General features: G+C 37.8%; 1 protein-coding gene across 1 annotated transcript in view; it reads left to right on the top strand.

Moving 5' to 3' along the window:
* Nucleotides 1-22,673, top strand: part of LRP1B (LDL receptor related protein 1B) — a 1,288,869-nt gene that overhangs the window by 265,562 nt on the left and 1,000,634 nt on the right. The window contains exon 4 of the mRNA XM_045032831.1: nt 16,754-16,876. Coding sequence (XP_044888766.1) covers nt 16,754-16,876 — 123 coding nt within the window. The remainder of the gene's footprint in view (nt 1-16,753; nt 16,877-22,673) is intronic.

Genomic DNA, 22,673 nt, shown 5'->3' with positions numbered 1-22,673 from the left:
ACTGTAATCATAGACCAACCCACATCAATTCTGTGGGGGTGGATGGGTGTGTGCACGTGTGTTTTCAGAGCAAGTATAGAGGGGAAAAAGATCTCTTTTTGGTTTTGGGTAGGTCAGAGCTGTAGTTCCCAAAGTGTTCTATGGAGAAATGGATGGTTACAGGAATCTGGCTCGTCTTTTTTTTTTTTTCCTTTTTTTTTCATTCCAGCTGCGGAACTGTATTTCAGTAATGCTAAAAACACATACATGGCAAATATTGCATTTCCATATAAGTATCTGTTTTAGTTGTTATAGTGATGTTATTGTATTGCCAAGAGAGTGAGGAAGTTGGTATAATGATGAATGGTAGAAAAGGTGTGTCCACAAGAGAAGTTTGGAGCTTGATCCAAAGCTCACTGAAGTCAGTGGGAAACATTATGACATCAGTGGGATTAGGATCAGACACTTACAGTAACCTGGTGGAGTTGTTCTTATTGGAAGCATTCAATACAAGAGTAGGCATAGCGTGACCTTAACTAGGATTATTAGTAGCCTATCAGGGTTCATGTTCCTCAGCACTGTGGAATTTATATTAGAACAAATGGGGATGTACTTAATTATTAAGCTTTTGCAGTACTGACATCCATACCTAATTGTGGATTAATCTCAGGGCATACAGAATCTGTTTAATAAATCTCAGCAGAAGGTAGCTCTGAATGGCTATGACAATGTTATCAAGAAAATGACAGTTTGCAAGGCTTTGTGTACTGTACAGAATATTGCATTTAATATGTGTGAGAGCATTGATGCTACTCAATAATTAACACAATTTGGTTCTTAAATAGCTCAAAGACCTTTACATTGAAAGATAGCTATACTTTTCCTCATTTCGCAAGTGAGGAAACTGAGGCAAATAGGTGACATGAGTTGACCAAAGTCACACAGCAAGCCACTAGCAGAAGGTCTCCTGAGTCTGAGTTTCATGCCCTGTCCCACACACAGATAACAAACACAAAAATAATTCAATTAATGTTTTTACTGTTGCAGTTTAAAGCAGAATTCTGTTGTGTTCTTAGGTTGCTAATTGAGGAAATATTTTTATGGTTTTAATTTTAGAGCTTGCTGGTATTTCCTGAATTTCAGTCTTTTGATTAAATTCTTTAGTTAAAATTTGTTTTTTCAGTAGTGGAAAAATCTGAATTGTTGATCAATAATTTACTTTTTAAAATCAGAGGGCTTTAGCCAGCTACAGAGCTGATCACAGTGCTTGGCAGCTCAAATTTGTATGGGGGCCAGGGCTGGCCTTCAGAATCAAGGAGCCAGAGCCAGCTCCCTGGCACCGCTTACCTCACTTTCCTCTTACATCACTGTCCTCCTCACTGTTTCCTGGCACATTTGATATTGGGACTACTGCAGGTGCTCAATTCTCTGTCTTCTTACTCAAGTCTCCCTCCATGCTATGTAGGAGGCAATACCTTGCATTCCTTCCTAGCAGCTTTTAGACAGATGTCTTTCCTGTCTGTCTAACATAAAAATGACATTGGGTATATCTGACCTGTAATTTATTCTTCACAGAATACTGTCTGCTCATCTCTATCATACAGTCTGAGGCACTCAGTGCTCTCAACTCCTCTAAATCAGTGGAAATTGATTGTGTTCAGCATTTCACAAGAATGCTCCTTGCAGAATCAAATTCTGTACTTCTCTTTCAGAATAACTCCTCTGGTAGTGAGAAGTTATTAATAAGAGAAAGGTATTCCTCTTAACTTCATAAATAATCCAAGAAACCTGATTCTGGCCTATTTAGAGTGTTTTACTAATCTACTCGCCTTGTTACATAATATTTATTTCACTCCTATACTATTTTCCCAAATAATTTTTAAGTCCTAACCGGAAGCAGATATTATTCTTATAGGGTGAATATCAGGTGGAAGAATAAACACCATTAAAAACATATTATTGGAAGAAATTGACCTGTTTTTCATGGAGCATACAGTGCATAAAAAGCCCAACCCTGCAATCCATCTTTATGCAACTAGTCCTTATTCAAGTGAGTAGTCCCATTGACTTCCGGGGGACCAATCATCTGAATAAGGGTTGCAGGTTTGAATCCCAAAGTAATAGTACCTGATTCTTTCTATTACAAAAAATAGTGAACAGTTTTATCTAGAAACTTTTTTTTCTTAAGGATCACATTACAGAACACATTTGTAGTTTTACGGTACATCAGAGTAGTGTATATTCTAGTGTCAGAGACATATTTGGCATTACAAACTACATGCTTGAACTTTCTCATAACTAATTTTATATTTTACTTCATCTACAGTTATTTTAAATTTAGAAAATTCATAGCATTTCTCACAGGCAGCTAAATGGCACCAACATATCAATAAAACATTTTATTTTTTAATGAGACAGTATGTGTATATTTATATTGATTGAATTAGTACATGTAGCATAGTTCAGTTATTGATGCTCTTTAATCATTATTATCTTTACATTTTGTTAATAAGGTTACTGTTAAACTTTAACGTGTAATATATTTTCACAGTGATTACTACTTGTTGTTCAGCTTGGAAAAGAGATGACTGGGGGGGATTTGATAGAGGTCTAAAAATCATGAACGGTGTGGAGACAGTGAATAAGGTATTGTTATTTACTGCTTCACATAGAACAACAACCAGGGTCACCCAATGAAATTAATAGGCAGCAGGATTAAAACACATCTAAGGAAGTCCTTCATACAATGTACAGTCAACCTGTGGAACTTTGTTCCAGGGGATGTTGTGAGGGCCAAAAGTATAACTATGTTAAAAAAAGAATAATATAAGTTCATAGAGGATAGTTCCATCTGTGGCTGTTAGCCAAGTTGGCCAGGGACTCAACCCTATGCTCTGGGTAGCTCTAAACTGCCAGAAGCTGGGAGTGATGACAGGGCATGGCTCACTTGATAATTCCCCTATTCCGTTCATTCCCTCTGAATCATCTGGCATTGGTCACTGTCAGAAAACAGGATATCATGCTCAATTAATTATTGGTCTGATCTAGTATGGCTGTTCTTATGTTTGTGCTTAATCCAATCAATTCAGTTGCTTGTATTTTATATTCTTTACACATCTGTTGATCAAATTGTGTCTCAAAGACACCTTCATTGTGAGGGCTGCCCCAGGAGTACCCAGTTCCTTTCAAGAAATACAATCCTACCCCACTTTTTCCTGGCTTTAGGGATAAAGTGATTTTCTGCTGGTCTACATGGGAACCCACTCTATAACCCCTGGAATCCACTCCACTCTGCTTGCCAGCACACTGAGGAACAGCCAAGGCTTTGCCCTGTCCCCCCATCACTTACTTCCAGTAGGGAGTAAGCAGGCACACAGGCTTCCTTAACCCCACATGCCTATACCCAAGGAGCTCATCTAGCTCCTATTTATACCTGTAAATGTTAATGAAGTGCAATGAGTGCCTTAGTAAACAGCCTTTAAAACTTTCTGCTTGTATTTTTTATTGTTAAGTTAGAAAAGCTCACCTAATAAAACTGGCATTGCCATTGAGAGATTGGTGCATGAGACGTATTGAGGGAACAGTTTATGTATATATATTGTCAGCTATAAGTGTCAAGTATGAAAGTACTATAAATCTATTGATATATGAGCAACAAAATTGCACCATAGGCTATCACCACAGGACCTGATTTTTTCATAGAATGATCCACAACTTTTATAAGGTGACACTTTAAATACTTTCTTGTGATGCTATAGAGCAATCACATCACATATAGTTTTGTAACAGGTATTTAATGCTTCTTACTTTGCTAATAGTATTTAAGAAAGCAAAGATTCAGGAATTTTAGGAAAAAAATAAGAAATAAAAAGTAAGAGTAACTGAGATGTTGTTCAGTAAGCCATGGGACTTATCCTGGAATCTCTCCCTACTCTCATTGAAGCATGGGCTCTGTAACTCCTATATTGCAATTGAATCTTCCAGGGTGGACCCCAGCACTCACCCAGAGTCCCACTGACTCAATTTTTACAATTAAATTACAACCGTTTGTTATGCCTACCTAATACGACATGCATTACTTCAATGGGACTCTTGAACCATTTGCAGACTCGGAGCCAATGTTTATTAAAATGACCTAGATAATATAATTTCCCTGCTGTAACATTAACAAAAAAAATTGCATTCTATAAAATGTATTGTCATTTAAAGTTAACAAAAGTATAGCAGCCATGTTATGCAGTATCAAATTTGATCTGAATGGAATGCTGCATCTAAATCTGCTAATGAGATTCCTCTCTGTAGCTAGGCAAGTGATATTATATTTATGAAGGAATGATGGCTTAGATATATCTTTCCTTTAATTCTCTCTTCTTTCTTAATCACTAATCTCAGTATAAAGGATATACTACGGTCATTCACTCCATGTCCTCCATCTAATTTCTCTGTAGTTTAGTAAGCATTTGTTTTATATTAGAATAACAAACATATGTGTTTATGTGTATAAGATTTGATTCTTTCATATGATTATATAAATCTTCTCTTCTGTTGCACAAAACAAAACCTTCATATTTGTCATTAAAATTGAATTATATAATCAGGCACTTGCATCTGCTATGAAAACCTGTTCATCATTATTTCATGTAATTTTAACTGGAATCATTCTGAGAGAAATTTACTGACTGCAGGCTTATCAATCATGACCATGAAAATATGGTAGAGCTGGGTATGAATGCCTCCTTCCTATAGATTTTAGTATAAATGATATATGACATAAATATTTAAATATTAATAATATGCTAAAAGGATATTCTTTGAAGTTTTCAACTCTTTCAGGCTCTTCTAGGTATACATCAGAACTACTTGCTATTCTTCCAATGGACAAAGAGGTGTTTTTACAAGCGATTGAGGAATCAGGTTTCCTGGACTCTTTTCCTAACTGACACTGACTCACTCTATGACCTTGGTCAAGTTGTTCAATGTTTCTCTCTCAGAGCTAGTATGAGATCTCATTAACTAATGACTTTGAAGTTCCTCCTATGAAAGGCATTATCAAGAAAAAGCAGACTTGCCAAGTGTTGCACATTTCATGTGGCACTCATTCATTTCACACATTTGTGAAGGATGCAGGCATCTCAGGGGAAATGTCACACATCTGAGAGACAGAGAGACACTTTCCACCACACAATACCTTCAGGGCTTGGGGAATATGCCCGGAGCTGCAATCTGAGAGACCTTGGGTTGTAGTTTTAGTACTTCCACTGACTGCTGTTAATATTTCTGTGCACTTCACATCCCTGAAGGCCTCACATCTCTCCCTTAAGGAAGATAACTACTATTCTGTTATGGATAGCATGGATGAAAATGTAATTTTAGCTTTTTTGTCTTATGTCTGAATCTGAATTACTGTAACACTGTGGAACAATTCAGAATTGAATAGACATATCTGATGACTTCTGAAGCTGCTAATGACTATAAGTTGAACTGGGGGTGAAAGGGGAAAAGAAGAAATTTCCTCCAGAGAATCATTATGAAATCATGAGATCTTTCCTGCAAAGAAATGGTACATTACTAAAAGATTTGTCAAATTATTGGATTTAGCTGCATGGTTAGGAGTTGATTATGTAATAATCTCTGGTAAAGGGAGCAGGGTTGGCAGTTGACCCAGCGTGTGGTTTGGTAGAAGGTCAGTCTGGTAATTACAACCTTTCTAATATGGTCTAGTCATTCTTTCTCCATGTAGAGTATTTGACTAATACCGGCAGTTACTATAATTGTAGACTTTTTAAAATTTCATTTTATTTCTCGTTATAGTAAGACATTATACCTGATAATTTTAGAGAACTGCAACAATGACTTTGAACATACTTATGGTATTATGCAATTATATTTTCTCTCTTTTGCAGTTATATAAATTAAACTTTTTAAGAAAGATCAGCATGCCGTTATTTTTAGCTAAATTGACAATAAAGAAATGCAGCAGACATGCTGCTGTGTCCCTAAAATGTTTTTCATCTCCAAATATCATTAGCGTTCTAGTACATGCTTTTCCTTGTTTAGAAAAAAATTAGCTCTGTAAAAATCTAGCTGGAAATATGAAAAAGAAATATCTTTATAATGTTTTTATGGAGATATAAGGTGCTGAATTAAAGAAATCAATGACACAGAAGGATAATAAAAAGATGTACCAATTTTATCTAAATTAATTATCCTCTATCATTTATAATGGTTAAAAACCTCAGCATGTAGAAGCTCATAGAGATAGCACATCTGTTCAGAGGAGCACTATATCTTGTGAATGTCATGATATTGTAACTTATCATAGTTTAATACATGTATTTGGCTTCCAACAGTCAGAGTGACTATAGTATATTACATGTAAATTATTTGTCTTAAGCGAGGATGAGACAATCCAGCAGGAACTTGTTGTGTTTTTAACTCAGTGACATCACAGAAGATGGTGGAGTTTTGCAGAAAGCTGTATAAGTAACAAGCCATTGAATGGAATTAAAGTCTATTTAAGGTGCCAGTAGGCTTGTTTCCAGTCCTAGCCTTATTGCTCATCCTTGACACTCATTTGGAGGAAGCTGGGGGACTTTTTTCACTGGCACTCTGTTGCATCTTAGCACGAACCTGAAAAAGTAAAGCCTCTTTGTGGGGCCTATTCTTCTCTGCAGTATGCATTTTGAGTGGGAGCAAGTATGTGTGAATGTATGCAAAATGAATCTATAGAACCCAGAAGGAAAGGATTAGAGGCTGAATACCTTCTACATCTGAACAATGATATTTTTGGTTCTTTGTATGTCAGGGTGTATAGCCAGTTGGATAGGTAAGTCGTTGTTATAGGTGGTGGGCTCCCTGGGTTACCTGCATAGTTCCTGGAAGAAAATCCCAGGGAAATTAATGCAATTCAGAGATGCAGTGACTTCTTATCTGTCACTTTTCTCCCCACGCCACCTTGAAAGAGGAGGTAGTTTGGAAATGCAAACCAAACTGCAAATGGTAGTCAGCTACTAAGCCATCCATTTCCCCAGAATCAAAGGAGTGTCTGGAAGGAGATTGGAGGATCTAGTACTCCATGTGCACGACCCATCCTTCATTGTATTGAGACTACGCTACCTGCAGATCCTATGGTTCGGTATTTTTATAATGCTATACCCCTGAATCTTGTGTATGTCTTGTAATGCTTCATCTGTGAGGGAAGAATGAGCTGGCTTTCCCCTATCATTTAGCTCCCGCAGTCCAATTAAGCCAGCATTAAAGACAGCATTACACCAGAGACTGTGGTCTTACTTTTTTCACATAGGTTATACAAGAAGATCAGTCTGCAAAATTCTGTCTATCTTGTACTTACCTTGCTGAGGTTTTGGCAACTTTCTTTATATAAAAGACTTGGGGTACGGACTGGTAAATAATATGATTATAGGTAATATTTCTATATTACTACCATAGCTCTATTATGTCATGAGAGGACATTTGCAATCCTGAGGTATTTTTGTGTCATTAGAAGACATCACTATCATGTAATTTCATATTTTACAGAGATTTGTATTGTTTGGCTCTCAACTGATTAGGTAAAAATGTCTCAGGAATATTTTGGTCTTTTGTCAGTATCTAAACATTTGCTTGATGATTTCTCAGGCCCAGGGGCGGCTCTAAGAATTCTGCCGCCACAAGCAGGGCGGCGCGCTGCGCCGCTCGCGCTGCCGGGCGCCAGTCCCGCGCCTTCGCGGGACCTCCCGCAGACGTGCTGCTGGTCCCGCGCCTACGGTGGAGCTTCTGCAGGCATGCCTGCGGGAGGTCCACACAAGCCGCGGGACCAGCGCACCCGCCGCAGTCATGCCTGCGGGAGGTCCGGTCGTCCCGCGGCTCCGTTGGACCTCACGCAGGCATGACTGCGGAAGGTCCGCCGGACCCGCCTGCCGCCCTCCCGTTAAAATGCCGCCCCATGCGCGCGCTTGGCGCGCTGGGGTCTGGAGCCGGCCCTGCTCAGGCCACCGGACATACCAAATTAGGGACCAGGTCATTGTGTTGTATGGTAAAACCCACACAAGGAGCCTCGGATGTAGAAAATCTCTAGCAGGATCCCTTCAGTGAGACATTACTGTGTTAGATTTGGAGAGATCCGGGGAAGAGCAGAGTTTGACTCACTGCAAAAGCTCAAGGGTTCTCCCATAAACCTGGGTATTCTCTGTAAGTCAATAGTCATCTGTGCAGGTGTCTTCTCACAGACTTTGATGTCTGGCAGACTGTTCACCCCACGTGGCCCCAGTGATCACAGCCACTGCCATCCCAATAGGTCTCCATACAGAATCAATTTTTGTTCCCCCTCTGTTGGGCAAGCACAGAGATGATGTGCATCCCTCTCCAGCCCCACCCTGTTGTACCTCTCCCTGTGTAGACTGTGGACTTGTGTAGAACCCTCCTTAGGACCTGTGAGGTGGCTGGGTGGTGGTGGAGGGAATGGTGCTGGGCAATCAGCCAGGCCTCTTGCTCCACGGTAGGTGAGCAATCCAACTTTGGAGGGTTCCTTCCATGCACAGATTTGGGGGAGATGATCTGATTACTGTAAATGAAGTTTAAAATTTTCTTCAACTGGGTCCCCAGAAACAAAAGTTTGAAAACGACTGGAGTAAATGATCTGGTGGTCCCTTCTTGTCTTAAACTCTCACTCTAAATTTCCTTTTCCTGCAGCTGAATTATTACACTAAAATTTTGTGCTTTACAAATGTCACTCTAAGTCAAGAAGTGCTAATATGAGTTGTAGAATCACAAATACAGCAGTCAAATAAGAACTAATGCACATGCTCTCTCCCCTTGCTTTCAGCTGTCATAATAAGTTTTAGCACGACAACTCATAACATAAACTGTCACTAGAAAATACTATCCAGTTTTAAATAAAATTGGCAGAAATTAATCTGAAAACTCATCCATGTTTCAGATTAAGATATCAAAGGAAATCCCACACAGAAAGCAATCTTTAAAAGGAAAAAAAAGTTCCCTTAGTTTGTTAGACAAATGTAATTAAGATAACTTAACTAAAATCAGAGCAAAACTAATTGAGAACTTAAAAGTGATAGTTAATAGGCATATAATAGCTTTGAAATGTGATAGAACTGCCATTTATCATCAGTGGGAGTTCCACATCCAAAATCATGGATACATAGATACAGAAAATGTGAATACAAAGCTCAATAAATCAAAATGTGAAATGTTCAACTCCATTTTGAGTTTTGTGACCGATGCATCTTTTTCCTTTCCTCCTTCAGTCTCTCTCTTCTGTTGTTTAGGAAGAAAACAGATTGTTTATACAGACAAACAATTTGCTGACTTTCCTCGGAGTTTTGCTTGTGTCAGGAGTCTAAGACCAGGACTTGACAGTGCTTTTATGTAGGGTCTTTGTGCTAACCATACATTGCCCTCTTTGGCTGTCACTTCTTGATCCAAATTCTCATTTCAAACTTGTGGTAATTATCTGATTAGAAAATCTATGGCAATGTTCTCTGACATTGATCTGATCTCATCATCCCTTTTCAAACACCAATTATGTTCACAAAGGGAGCTGCTAGAAATATGTTTGTAGGAATAGATTTGTTTGCTTGCTTGTTCCCTACGCCCAACAAAAAAAATAGTTCAACTGGCTTTTTAGCTGAAATGAAAATGTTTCAGGGAAAATGTTATATTGGGTCTAATTTTTTTTAGGATTTTGAGGAAAAACTGCCAACCAAAAAATGTTCACATTTGGTCTTTTGGGAGGAGATTCCCCCCCCCTTTTTTTAAAGAGGGGAGGGAGAAGGGGGGAAGAAACTGAAAAATATTGATTATTTTTATATATTTTTTTTCAAAATTAAAATGTTGATTTCGTTTAGTCAAACAACCCAAGCATTTTGTGAGAAATTTTGAATGAAGCAAAATCTGTATTTCTTTCTTCAAATATTACACTAAAACTACCTGCTAATTTGAAAAAGGTCTATTCACAAATTATTTTGACCTCTTTCTAAACATTGCCTGTTGTTTCAGTATCTTTTTCATAGTTTCGTACTTTCTTAGAGGTTAAAGTCTGGCATCCTGTATCTCACAGGCCATTACATTTTCATTGTTACCTCTATATAAAGCCCAATAATTTGGGTGAGATCGGTGGCAGCTCTAGGTATTTTGCCCACCCCAAACACAGCAGACAGGCTGCCTTCAGCGGCTTGCCTGCGGGAGGTTCCCGGTCCCATGGATTCGGTGGCACACCTGTGGGAGGTCCCCGGTCCCACAGATTCGGCGGCGCGCCTGCGGGACGTCCGCTGAAGCCGCGGGACCAGCGGACCCTCCGCAGGCCTGCCGCCAAAGGCAACCTGCCTGCCGTCCTCGCGGCGACCGGCAGAGCGCCCCCCGTGGCTTGCCGCCCCAGGCACACGCTTGGTGTGCTGGTGCCTGGAGCCGCCCCTGGGTGAGATTAAAATATTTCAGTCTCCAGGAGATTAAACTGTTGTGTGCAACAGGCAGAAAACAGGAGACACCATAGTGCCACCAATGCCTGAGGCCCCTACAAAGGCAGGGAATTGTGTAAGTGAGCTCTCTGCATGATCCTAGCAAATTATCTGTGCTGTATGTTTCAGAGGGAGGTGAAAAACCCCACAGATCCCACCCAACCTTATGGGGGACAATTCCTTCTCAACCCTGAATCTAGTAATCAGTTTGACCCTGAAATATGTGAGCAAAACCCATGAGCCGAGCTTCTGAAGGTACACACAGTGCACAGAAGTGAGCCTCCCAGCTCTGGATATTCGACTAAGGCTAGCAGAACTCATGCTAGTACTGGAAAAATATCTCTGTAGACAGTGCTTTGAAGTTGTGGCTTGGGCTAGAGCTCGGGCTCTGCAACTCACTCACTTCCCTAGGTTTCAAAGCCTGAGCTCCAGTCCAAGCTGCAACTTCAAAACACTGTTTATACAGCTATTTTTATAGCACTAGCAGAGCCTTGCTACCCTGAGTTTATTAACAAGGGCTGGGAGGCACACTCCTATGGGCTGTGTAACCATACCCTGATAAACAGGATTCTGTGAGCCACTCAGGGCATTGTCCACCCAGTCTGGTGTTCTGCTTCAGGAAAAAAAAATACATCTCTTCTGGATCAAAGACTTTGAAACAGTTTGAATGTATCTTTAGAACTGTTTTAAGCATGTGGGTTTTTTTTTTCATTTTAGGCTGTCTGTCAAGAGCTGATGAACACACTCCAGGTTATAATGAACCAAAAATCTACACGGCTATTTAAGAGTTTACTTTGCAAAGTGCTGCCATATGGGAGATTTGATTTTTGGGGTCCCAGGTGCTCTGAGCAGATGGAGGCTGAGAGTAGTCTGAAGACAGCACACAAGTACCTTGAGGGTACCTTGAAGGATGATAGAAGCATCTAAATGAGCACAATATAGGTCTTCTAGTTGAATGGAGTTTTTACCACCATACCAGGCTCTTGCAGAGAAAGGGAAGTAAAAGTGGGAAAAGTAGAGCAGTTTGGAAGCCCCCACCTTCAAAAAATTATACCAATAATCATTCTAGAGCGAAATCTAAACTCTTTCATAGAACAACAATGTACAGGTGGTTACTTAACGTAAGCGTCTTTCATGTTGATGGTGGAATTTACACTGTGTGTGTGTTCTCCTACTAAGGCAGAGTTAATTAGATGTACAGAGATTCATTTACCTTCTCATGATACATATCTTCTGGAGAAGTACTTAATTTATATATAGTTCTATTTAAGAACCGTATTGGCCTTCTTTTCATAATTTGCGTTCATCCAAATAAGAACAACCCAGATACCTATGACATCTAACAGTCAATGTGATCACAGAAAACGGATCTTTATCCCTTTGCATTGTTTAAGATTTAAATGCATGTCTACAAAGGGCAACTGTCTTATTAAAATTGCAGTTTTCCTCTTGGAAGCAGACATTGGTCACCACTTTGCATTCAAAGTATTTTTCTAATCATTTAGCAATGGCTGCTCTCTGTGGCTGTGAATATATGAATGTGATAACCTTTGGAAATTGTAAATAAGGGTAAATATATAGTCTTAGTGGAATTTTTGGCAGTCCAAAATAAGATTAATTGCATGACATTAATAAATTTGTTCATTAGGATATTTCCTATACAAACTTTCTAGAAACTAAGGGAGATTTTAAGGTTTCCCTTCTTAAACTGCAGGTCTGTCTTATACTGGGAGACATTTTTGGATCTAGAAATGTATTTACTTTAACACAAAGTCAGTTGTTTTGGTGAAACTTTAATTCTAAGAGGCACTGCCAGGTGCTTACAACACAGGATGGAGTAATATCCTTAGGGAGGCAAAGCTTTCATTGACCCATAGAGAGATGGTTTCTAACCATCTGCTCTGTATCTCACAAAGTATCAGTATGTTAAAAATATGTGAATTTTTCCTCCTCTGGGAGTCTCACTGTGCAGCATACAGAGTGCAGATGAAAAAAGAATGGGAAGAAGTGTCAGTGAAAGAAACCATTTTCTTTGCAGTTAATAAGGAAGCATCTCTTGGGTGGCCAGGGCTTTTTTTTTTTTTTTTAATTTCACATTAGTCTAGCATTTATAAGTAACCGGGCTGATTGATTTCAAAGGATCTACAAAAGTGACAGACAAAAGAAAGACATACATCTGTAAGGGAAACATAAAAGAAAAGTGAATTGGAAAAAGGATCATTTAAATGCCAATAAAAATTGGATAGTATAATGGGCATCCCATTAAGCCGCTTTATGCCAATCAAAATCCCCCCCGAAATGTATTTTGGCAAATTATAAAGTGGGATTTTTGCTCTATCAGTTTTCTTGATGGTAAAAAAGGTAAGACAGCAAAAGGGTGCGATTTTTAACTTTCTACACCACTGAATAAAGAACCACCCAGGAGCTCATCAGTTTTAAAATGACCAAAGACAAATATGTTCTCCACTTAAAAGAAACATGTTAAATATGATCTGAAATATTTACAGAAATATAGTTCCTTTATACTGAACTGTTCTGCCCTGCTCTGTGTTATTTTTGTTGTTGTTAGTTTTGGTAAGGAGGCTTTTTTGCAGGCGTACCTTCTATTTTGAGATTCAAAAAGACTTGGTGTTTTTGGTGTTTAATAGATATGGGAGGATTACAAATTCTGTACTCGGTAAGATCCATTAAGAAAAATTAATATCCGTGTTTCTGGGAAGGTAGCAAACTGTTCTCTCCTCACCCTAACTTTTCTTCACACAAGAGAACAGGTTTTTTGTGTCACACTCATTACCCTTGAAAATGATAAGACACTTGCCCCTTCATATATTTCCTAACCACTGGTGCCATTTACTTGGGCATTTATGGTGCTATTCAGAGGCTTCTGTCATGCGTTTCCGTTCATTACTGCTGGCATTAGAAGTGTTCTGATGCCTTTTGACTGGCAGTTGACATCAAGGAGGAAAAGGTATTTTATTAAGAAAGATAAAGGTATAAACCATAATGGAATGTAGCAGAGGAGAAAGGTCTTTAAATTAATGATAGTACAGGCTCACAGCTTGTCTCCTGTCTAGTGTGTTATCAGTTTCTCAGAAGTGGAATGTCTAAGGACTGTGGAGGAATTGGACTCTATTCCTTTTTAAGAAGCCCATTTCCTACTAACATTTCTCCAATGTCAGTCCTAGTAGCTATGGATAATGCTAACTCAGCTCTAATATGGGTCTATTGCAGTAAAACAAACAAACAAAATGCCTAGGGCCCAGACTTGGAAAACTACCATTGACTTCAATGACCCTTAATTTGGGTTTTTCACAATGATTCCAATCTTAAATAATTGTGCTGGAATTGTTAATTGATTTAAAGTGTAATTTCCTCCAGTCGTTGCTGGCTGCAGTATATAATTAGGCTCAGAGGATTACATTTCAATCAGTGAATGACAGTAAGTGTGGATTTCTCTCTCCACCCAAATTATTGCCAATCAGAATTTAAAGGGGGAAGAAGAAAAAAAAAACATTTATGCCTCACTCTGATAAACATTTATGCATGGGAGTAATTTTGAGTCCCATTGGAACTGCTCATGTGCATAGTTACTGATCTGCATATGTGTTCCCACAAATCACAGCTTTGTTGTACTTTTAGACAGCCATGGCCCCTTTTAGCTATTAGTTCTGACATTCAATAAGAAATTAATATTATCTAATATATTATTTAAAATATTTCAGTATCTCTTATGAATCTTAGCTTGTACATTTTAAAGGAATGAGTATTAGTATCTGGGTTTCTGAAATTTCCTAGTAGTGTAAAAATTTACATTGATATAACTTGAATAAAATATTATGAATCCCACTGAAACGTTATTTAATATTCCTAACACAGCTGTGATACCAAATTGTACCAAAACCAGTATGGATGTTACATTATCAGAATACCTCTGTATAAATGAAAAGTTCATTCTTGAGCTGTATTTAAATTGTATAGATAAGCTGGCATGTTAGTTTACTGCTTTCTTGTAGTTTTTTGGTACTATAATTATAATTTATTTTTTTAAACATCTGCCTCTAAGTAGAACACATGTGGCACTACATGAGGGTTATACTTTCAACCTAATGTATGGAAAGTTGCACATAAATCCTCTTGTGCTAAAAGGTTGATTTTTAGAAGTGCATTACCATTGAAAGTAATAGTAAACTGATATGTGTTGACACATATGGATTTCTGTATACAACTCCCTTTAAGAAAAGAGGATAACCTGTAAATGGCAAAACTTTTTCTCTCAGTTATGCTTCCTGTGCTATTTTTTAGGATGTGGTACATATACTAAGAGCTTTGAACTTTTCCCCAAAGGATTTAAGGAAAATTGCCTCCGTGATCTCAAAAGCCTACATTTTTAATTATACAGTGTTTGGGGTTTTTTTTAACAAAGAGAAGTTTTTTTTTTAAAGATTAGCTTGAACAGCTCAGCACTGTAGGCTGTTTTAATAATATGTTAAATGAAAAACATACAAAAAATGCTCATCCTTTTAAAGAGCAAAGAACTGCACAGTAGATAATTTTAAATAATGTAAAATGTCTATTTACATAATAGCTGGAAATTCACTCATTTAAATGTGTAATCATCAATAGCTTCAGAGGATGACCTTGAAAATGGAATATCTGGGTACAAAATAAATAGGCTACTTGAAACAAGCTGCTATTTCCTAGAGGGATAATATATAACTGTCCCTAAAACTGTGCAACAATAAGAATTTTCTTTAAAGCCCTGAGACTGTTTTAGCAAGCACACTAGAGGCACATCTTGCCCTGATTAGACAATGCTATATATAACTATTGTCTAGGATGACAATTACATTGCTACGAAGTACATTGGATGTTGTCTTCATAAGACTGTTTTACCATTAACACACATAACTAAGAACGGGTACATAACCACCGATGGGCTCCTTGATAATTAGAAGCCTTTAATCCCATGCTGTAGCAAAACAGATCTCATGTAAGAGCCAGTCAGTTTCAGTCTCTCAGAACAGCTATATATAAAAACAATGAAATATAATAACAATTGGAAATCATAGCAACATCTCTTACCTTTCACTATGAACTGAGCTGATATACTGATCTAGCAATGGAACAAGGGAGCAGGAGCCCTAAATCTCCTCATAATTACACCAATTTTACACTGTTGCAATACTATTGACTTTAATAGAGTTATTTCTGGTCTTCAATGGTGTAACTGAGAGAAGAATTAGACAGGCTGTGCTCACTAATCTGCAGTGTGACCTTGGGAAAGGCACTGCTGCAATTTGCACATCAGTAAAATGAATAGTATTTGCTGCACAGAAGTGTTGTAGGTTTAATTAACGATGACCTACTCCTGCATTATTTCAACCCAAAACTTCAGTAAGGCAGGATTTGTTGATTGAAGCCAGCAGGTGTTTTGGTGTGCAACACATGCAATGTTGGTCCCTTATGGCCAGTGTTTTAAACTCAGTTTACAATTTTACAGCCATGAGAAGCAAAATTACTGGTTTGCAAAAACAATTACGTGATTAAATACTAGCATTTGTGCCTGCAAACAATTCAGGCTTCTTTTTTTAAAGTGAGCCTTTAGTATTTTTAAAGCACTATAGAAACCTGGAATATTAATATTAGTAATACTTCTTTGAGTATTATTATTTTTAACATGAGATGTGGTTTTGAGTTTAATGTCATCTGAGTAAACTCAGTGTAAAAAAATCAGTTAAAACTATGAGAACAGGGTCTTTGGCTCTCACAGAAGACCTTTCCTGGAAAAAGCTTTTGATTTAGGTGCACAATTTGTTAAAGCTCTTTGAGGACAAAAGAAGGAAATCATATCATCACCACTGAGTCCTTTCCTGCAAATAGACATTTCTAACAATAACCAGACATTTCATGCAGGCAGATATTATAGACATAAAGCTTGTTGGATTCCATATAATGACCAAGATGATCTCATGATGATATGCTTGAAACTAAAAATTAGCAAAAAAAAGTATGAAACTTCTATCTTATTTTTGTAGGGACAGATTATGTTATCTTTACTCATGTCTGGATGTACCTTAATCTCTTAATTTACTTCAGTAGGACTTCACAGAGGGTGATGCACTGCTCATTCTAAATAAGGGCATCATAATCTGGCTGTTAAAGATCTCATTCAGCTTTCAACTCATAGTCATGTTCTTTTGGGTATTTGCTTTAATTTCCTATTTAATGATCATACCATTTTGTCTCTTTATTTTCACTCATCTGTTAATCATTCCATGTAAAAACATTTTCCTTTTCAGAAGAACAGCTGTGTGACATAGGAGAGTTTCTTTGCGATGATCATGTGACTTGTGTGTCTCAAAATTGGCTATGTGATGGAGAACCCGACTGTCCAGATGATTCAGATGAGTCTTTAGATACCTGTAAGTAAAAAGTACTCATGTTATCCTTATTTTCCTTTGAAGTGTACAGATAGCTGTACTGTATGGTCATAAGAGTGGATTTTGGTTTAAAAACAAACAAACATCCCAAGTGAATCTTTGTACCATGGAGAATAGGTTATACTCAATATGCAGGTGTGAGATGAAAGAACTGGAAGGTGTTTTGTTCATCTGTCATTTTATAATGAACACTGTCATCAGAGCATATGTTCCATATTCTCTTACTGATTTAGTAGAATAGCTATAGCAGGCAGAAGCAATGGCAGACAAAGGAAGGAAAATAAGGTTTCTTCAAAAAAGGAGAAAAATTAATAGTGCAACACAATGTCAGAGAGAGGAGCACTGAGATCTCAAAGGAGGAAAAGGAAGATGGGAAGGCAAAACATGGAATAGTGTAATAAGACAAAAGAGGCAAAGTATTTAAAAAATCAGGGAAAGATTTAAAAGAACATGCTTAATCTTAATAAAAAAATCTTATTTTCTCTGTGACTGAGAGCGGCTAGAGACCAAAGCAGAACCCTTCCAGGCTTCTCAGATTTCTGGACTACTGATGAGGTGATATTAAATCTTAACGTTCCCTTGTTTCCTACATTATGAGGAAAATGAGGGAACTTCCTGGTCTATGTCCCCATGATAATCAGCTCATGTAAGAGAGGATACTGACAAAATGCAATGTTCTTTTTAGTGCAATATAAAAAGCTAGAGATTTGCTTTACCTGCTAAAGGTACAGAAAGTACCATGTATCAAATCAAATTAGGGACTATAATCCTAGTTTTTAAAATCTTGGACAGGGAATCTACACATGTGGGTTTGCTATCTGACACTGGACAAGCTACTTAACCTTCCTGTCCTACAGTTTACTTGTGTGTAAAATAGGTATAATAGTTAACTTCTGAGGTTGTTGTGAGGGTTCACTGAGTAATGGTTTGTAAAGCACTTTGAATTCTCAAGAGAAAAAAGCTGTGTGTAAGTATGAAATATTTTTTCATAATTAGCTGTGACATGTTCCCTTCCCAAGGCATCTTTTTTCATTTAAAGCTATGGTTCTTTGGCTGTATTTTAAACATAATTTTGTACTGACAAGGGGATATCAGTTGGAAAAATGGGCTACAAAAATGACATGCATGAAATAATTCTTTAGAATTTTCCAGTAAAAAGACCTCATCGTTTGGCTGTAGGGGATCATTCTGGGTGACAGGCACCAAACATATTATGTTAGCAGTGTTGCCTCCTTCTCTCTATTTTATTCACCTGCTGAGGACATCTTCCCTATAGATTTGTTCCCAAATCGTGGTATTAGTATTGATGGGTCCTCATTTATCTGTTGAGCATAGTTTGGCATTTTGAAATGGAGTGCCTTGCTCCTTCACGCTGTCCATGCCAAATTCATTCTACTGCATACAAATGTGCATAAATCCCTACTTACTTCTGTTTCCTGACAGTAATTGGCATCAGGAGAAAATCACTCAACTGGTAATAATCACACATCATTTCTTCTCTTGGGCCCAATCCTCAGCTTATATAAATCGTCATAGCTTTATTGAAGTCAATGGAACTACACCAATTTACACCGATTGAGGATTAAACCCTTTCTGTTTCATTAGCATCTTGAAGTGTGAAACAGAATTTTTCCTGTTCTTTGCCTGAACCTACTCTGTATTTGATCGTGATTTTCTGCATAGCTGATGCATATAAAGAGAAACATCTTTAAAAAGGCCGGGTGAGCCATCTCCAAATTCTCAGTGCAAATATCAGTGCTTAAAATGAAATATTTGGGTTGGTTAAGCTAGAGTACACACCAAGAGGTTTCCACAGAATCTAATCTTATCTATACATATAACATTATAGTTCACTTTTCTAAATAGAATTTATATTGTGGTGTTTGTTTAAGACATAATACATGTACATACCAAATATTTATGAAGCATATAAGGACATGAGGGACGGGTGATAAGGATACAAAGCATTTCACTTTGAGTGCACCAGATCACACATTCTTCTGTTCGGTTGTGGCTGAAAGTTGTTACCATTTGGTAGACTCAAACAGATACCACTAAAAATTGATACCGACTAGTCCTCTTTTTACCAAATTCAATAAGGGATCTAGGATTAAATAGGAATGGAGAACCAACTATGTACTCTCTCATTTAATTTTAAACCAGCACCTGTTGAGTTCATTTGGTGTTGGTTCAGGACCAGTGTTTTCCCCAGAAATTGAAATTAGAAGGGATGTTCCAATTTAAAGGAGGGGTTGGAAAATGACTATATTGGCAACAGTGGGATGAAACTAGTTGACCACTGGGAGGTGAGGAGGAGAGAGTTCAGGAGGGGGGCCCTCCATAACAATAGCAAAGGAATGTGACAGAGCTGTCCTATTGCTACCTACGCTGTTCCCAGTCTGCGGATATGGGGCTTTCATCACCAAGCTGTCAGTTTGGTACTTTTCACTAGTGCTAAATGTACTCACAAATAGTTTCAAAAAAGCAAAAGCAGATTCTTATAGCAAATTCACTTTTACCCTGTTGTGTTATTTTAGCAATGATTATTTCTGTTCCCAGAAGAGTTGTTGCTCTGTATCGTACCAAAACCAACAACAACAACAAAAAAAACTGGTCCAGTAATTCATAATGAATAATTTATTGAACAATTTTTGCTTGTTATCTGTTAGTGAATTGTCCATGAGAGAATTGTATTTTTTCTAATATATTCTTTCTTTGAAATTATTAACCAAATAATTTCTGCAACTGTTTTTGGGCTGTTGAAGGCAATGGACTGATATCAATCTACCTCAGCTGGGGATCAGCCCATTGCATGTTTCTCTTTTACTGATAGATGGACTTAAGCCATTACATCAAGATTCTTGTGTGAATGCCCACAGAATTTTTGAAATATTTGCTTAAAATTCATTGTTTCCACAAACATTCTTGTCTATACACTTGTTTGATGGACTATTTGTAGGAAGTAAATCTGGTTGAAGAAAATGAATTTTAAAAAATCAGGTAAATACACATTAAAGGTTTTCTGCCACATTTGTCCACCCTTACAAATGACCTTGAGTAATAATGTATAAATATGACAAAAGCTATGCAGTTACCTGTTTGCAGAATGTAGTAAGAATACAAAACCCCAGCAACACTGAGCACGTGTCCAGTTTTAGTATATTTGTCACCTGATAACTGTATAATATCTGTATGTATTAGCCTCTGATAACTGTATATATTTGCCTCTCTGAGCAGTTGCTGCCTGATTTGAGATGGAAAATTCACTAATTATATCTTGAAATGCCAACTCCCTGTACAATGTTATCATTTCCAGCCACAGATTTATGTCCAGCTTGTCCTGTTCACTTGTTGGGTCTCTGCCCAAAATACTCCTCATGCATAGAAGATGTGCATCCACCAACAAGTGCCAATGGCTTTCCAGACCAAATCCAGAGACTTAGATCATGCATCCTATTTTGGGATATTATTTTTTCTCAGTGATAGTGTCAAAGATACAAAACACCGACATCCAATTGACAAGTGTCTTTATTATTTAGACACTTTTTGTGTTAGCAACTTCAGGATTTATTTCTGGCTTGCTTGCACATCTCTCTCTCTCTCTTTCCTCATTCTCAGACTCCTCTCTGCCAAAGAGCACCATGCGGAGGAGGGGAAAAAAAGAAATGGAATAGAACCTGATGTCTCTGTAAAACTGCAGGCATCAGGTTAGAAAAGAAAACACACTTCTCCCTCACAAAATTGTTCAGGCAGCTCAATGGTAGTTCCAGCATAGGGCAATGTCATCCTCAGGACTCACAGCTGTCCTCTGGCCATGAGGTGGGGGCCTTCACTCCTAAAATGTGGTGTGCAAAGGGGGATTGACGTATGGTGCAAGATACACAGAACTCTCTCAGCATGTGCCTGCAGACTTTGTTACCTGTCAGAACTGGCCCTGACTCCAAGCATTGTTCTTCCTTCATGAATATCTTATAGAGCCAGATACACAGTACAGTATCTATACTTGTTTTTCTGACAATGTGCAATAACTCAGCCAATTTTCAATCCATTGTGTTAGCAGCATTTAGGAGAACAATTTCATTTATCCCAGCAGAACACAAAGCAGAATCATAATAGGCCTGAGACAGACAGACTGTACAGACAGTCTTCCTACCTTTCACATTCTTTATAGTTTGTTATGCCTTCTCTTCTACCCTAGCATTGTAGATCTTCTTTAAATGACATCAGAATCACTTTCACTAGAAAACAACCAGCTCCATCAACTTTATTTGGGGTGAACAGATCCTGGTGAGTTAGGATACCGTAAGGATCTAGACTATGGATAAGGTAAATGGCCTGTAGTTCTGGCCCAAAGTACCACTTGATCTTTTTAAGGTCCATTATCTCATAAAAAACAGAGGCAGAAATACATCAACATGCCATCACATATAAACCCAATTCCATCTTTTCAATAATATGTAGCAATATTGGCTCTTGAGATATATTTTAAAATAGCATCATTTGCCTTTTCTCCATGCTTCAGTTCTGATTTGATTTCGGTGGCCCCTATCTCTAGAATTTGGACTACTTGAACCTATACTATGTATCTTCTGACAGTTGGTTAAAACAGTAATTTCTCTAGGACCTTCAGAGCATATTAGCGTCTAAAATCCATCCTGATATTGAAGTTTGTGAGGGGCGCAAGAGTTAGCTAATTTTAAAGATTGAATCTCACCTAATTTACTAAATTAGCATTTTCAATACATTTGTTGTTACTGGAGGTTAAATAAGTGAGGGTTCTCAGTAGTGTCACAAAGCTTAAGGAAATATCAGTATTGTACCTACGTTGTGACTCTTTCTTCCAGAAAAAATTAAGAAGCTATTTGAGTTTTTGCTGCTGCTGAGGTCCTAAACTATAATGGTGAGAATTTCAAAAATCATCAAGTGACTTAAGAGACAAAATTTCATTGAAAGTCCCATTGACCTCCTAAGTCACTTCATGGGCTTTTTGAAAATACTACCCTAAATAATAAAAAAAAAGGCTTCTGTTTCCAATTCACGATGAGCTACCATAAAACTGCCCAGTGAAGGTAAGAGGAGAAAATATTGGACATATCAGGTGATGAAAAGATAGCCTTATATTTTCTTCCTTTAACATCATTGTGTTGTATAGCTACTCTTGAATGAAGAAACTTATAACATTAAGGAACTATTTAGGGCTGTAGTTTAGCAACTTAAGCACATGCATAACTTTAAATACATAAGTAGTCCTTCATTTGACATTTGATGTCAGTTGTATTGCATTTAAACAGTCTCTCTGACATTGGTATGAAAAGAACCACAATGGAGTGTCAAATATGAACATTTAGTTAAATTTTATGAAATTGCTGATAGTCTATGGAACATTCAATAACAAAAAGAATGAAAGGAATAATTTAGTATTAGTACCACACTATAATGTTTGCTTATTTGCCAGTGCAGGGAAAAGCTTTTGGCAGACTAGGACAAGTGCTTTGAGGAACAGTGAACTTTTCCAAGGCTTGGTCTGCGCTAGCAATTTATATCAGTATAACTATGTCGCTCAGGGATGCAGAAACACAGTTATACCGACCTAACTCCTAGACAGCACTGTATCGATGGGAGGGCTTCTCCTTTGACATAGCTACTGCCTCTCAGGGAGGTGAAGTACTTATACTGATGAAAGAAGCCATCCCGTTGGTATAGGTAGCATCTTCACTGAAGTGCTACAGTGGCACAGCTGCAGCATTTTAAGTATAGGCAAGCCCTAAGTACTGGTCCT

The sequence above is a fragment of the Mauremys mutica genome, chromosome 10 (genome assembly GCF_020497125.1).
Source record: "Mauremys mutica isolate MM-2020 ecotype Southern chromosome 10, ASM2049712v1, whole genome shotgun sequence".
NCBI classification, from domain to species: Eukaryota; Metazoa; Chordata; order Testudines; family Geoemydidae; genus Mauremys; species Mauremys mutica.
Note: the sequence above shows the minus strand (reverse complement) of the source record. Positions and strands in the feature narration are given on the sequence as shown.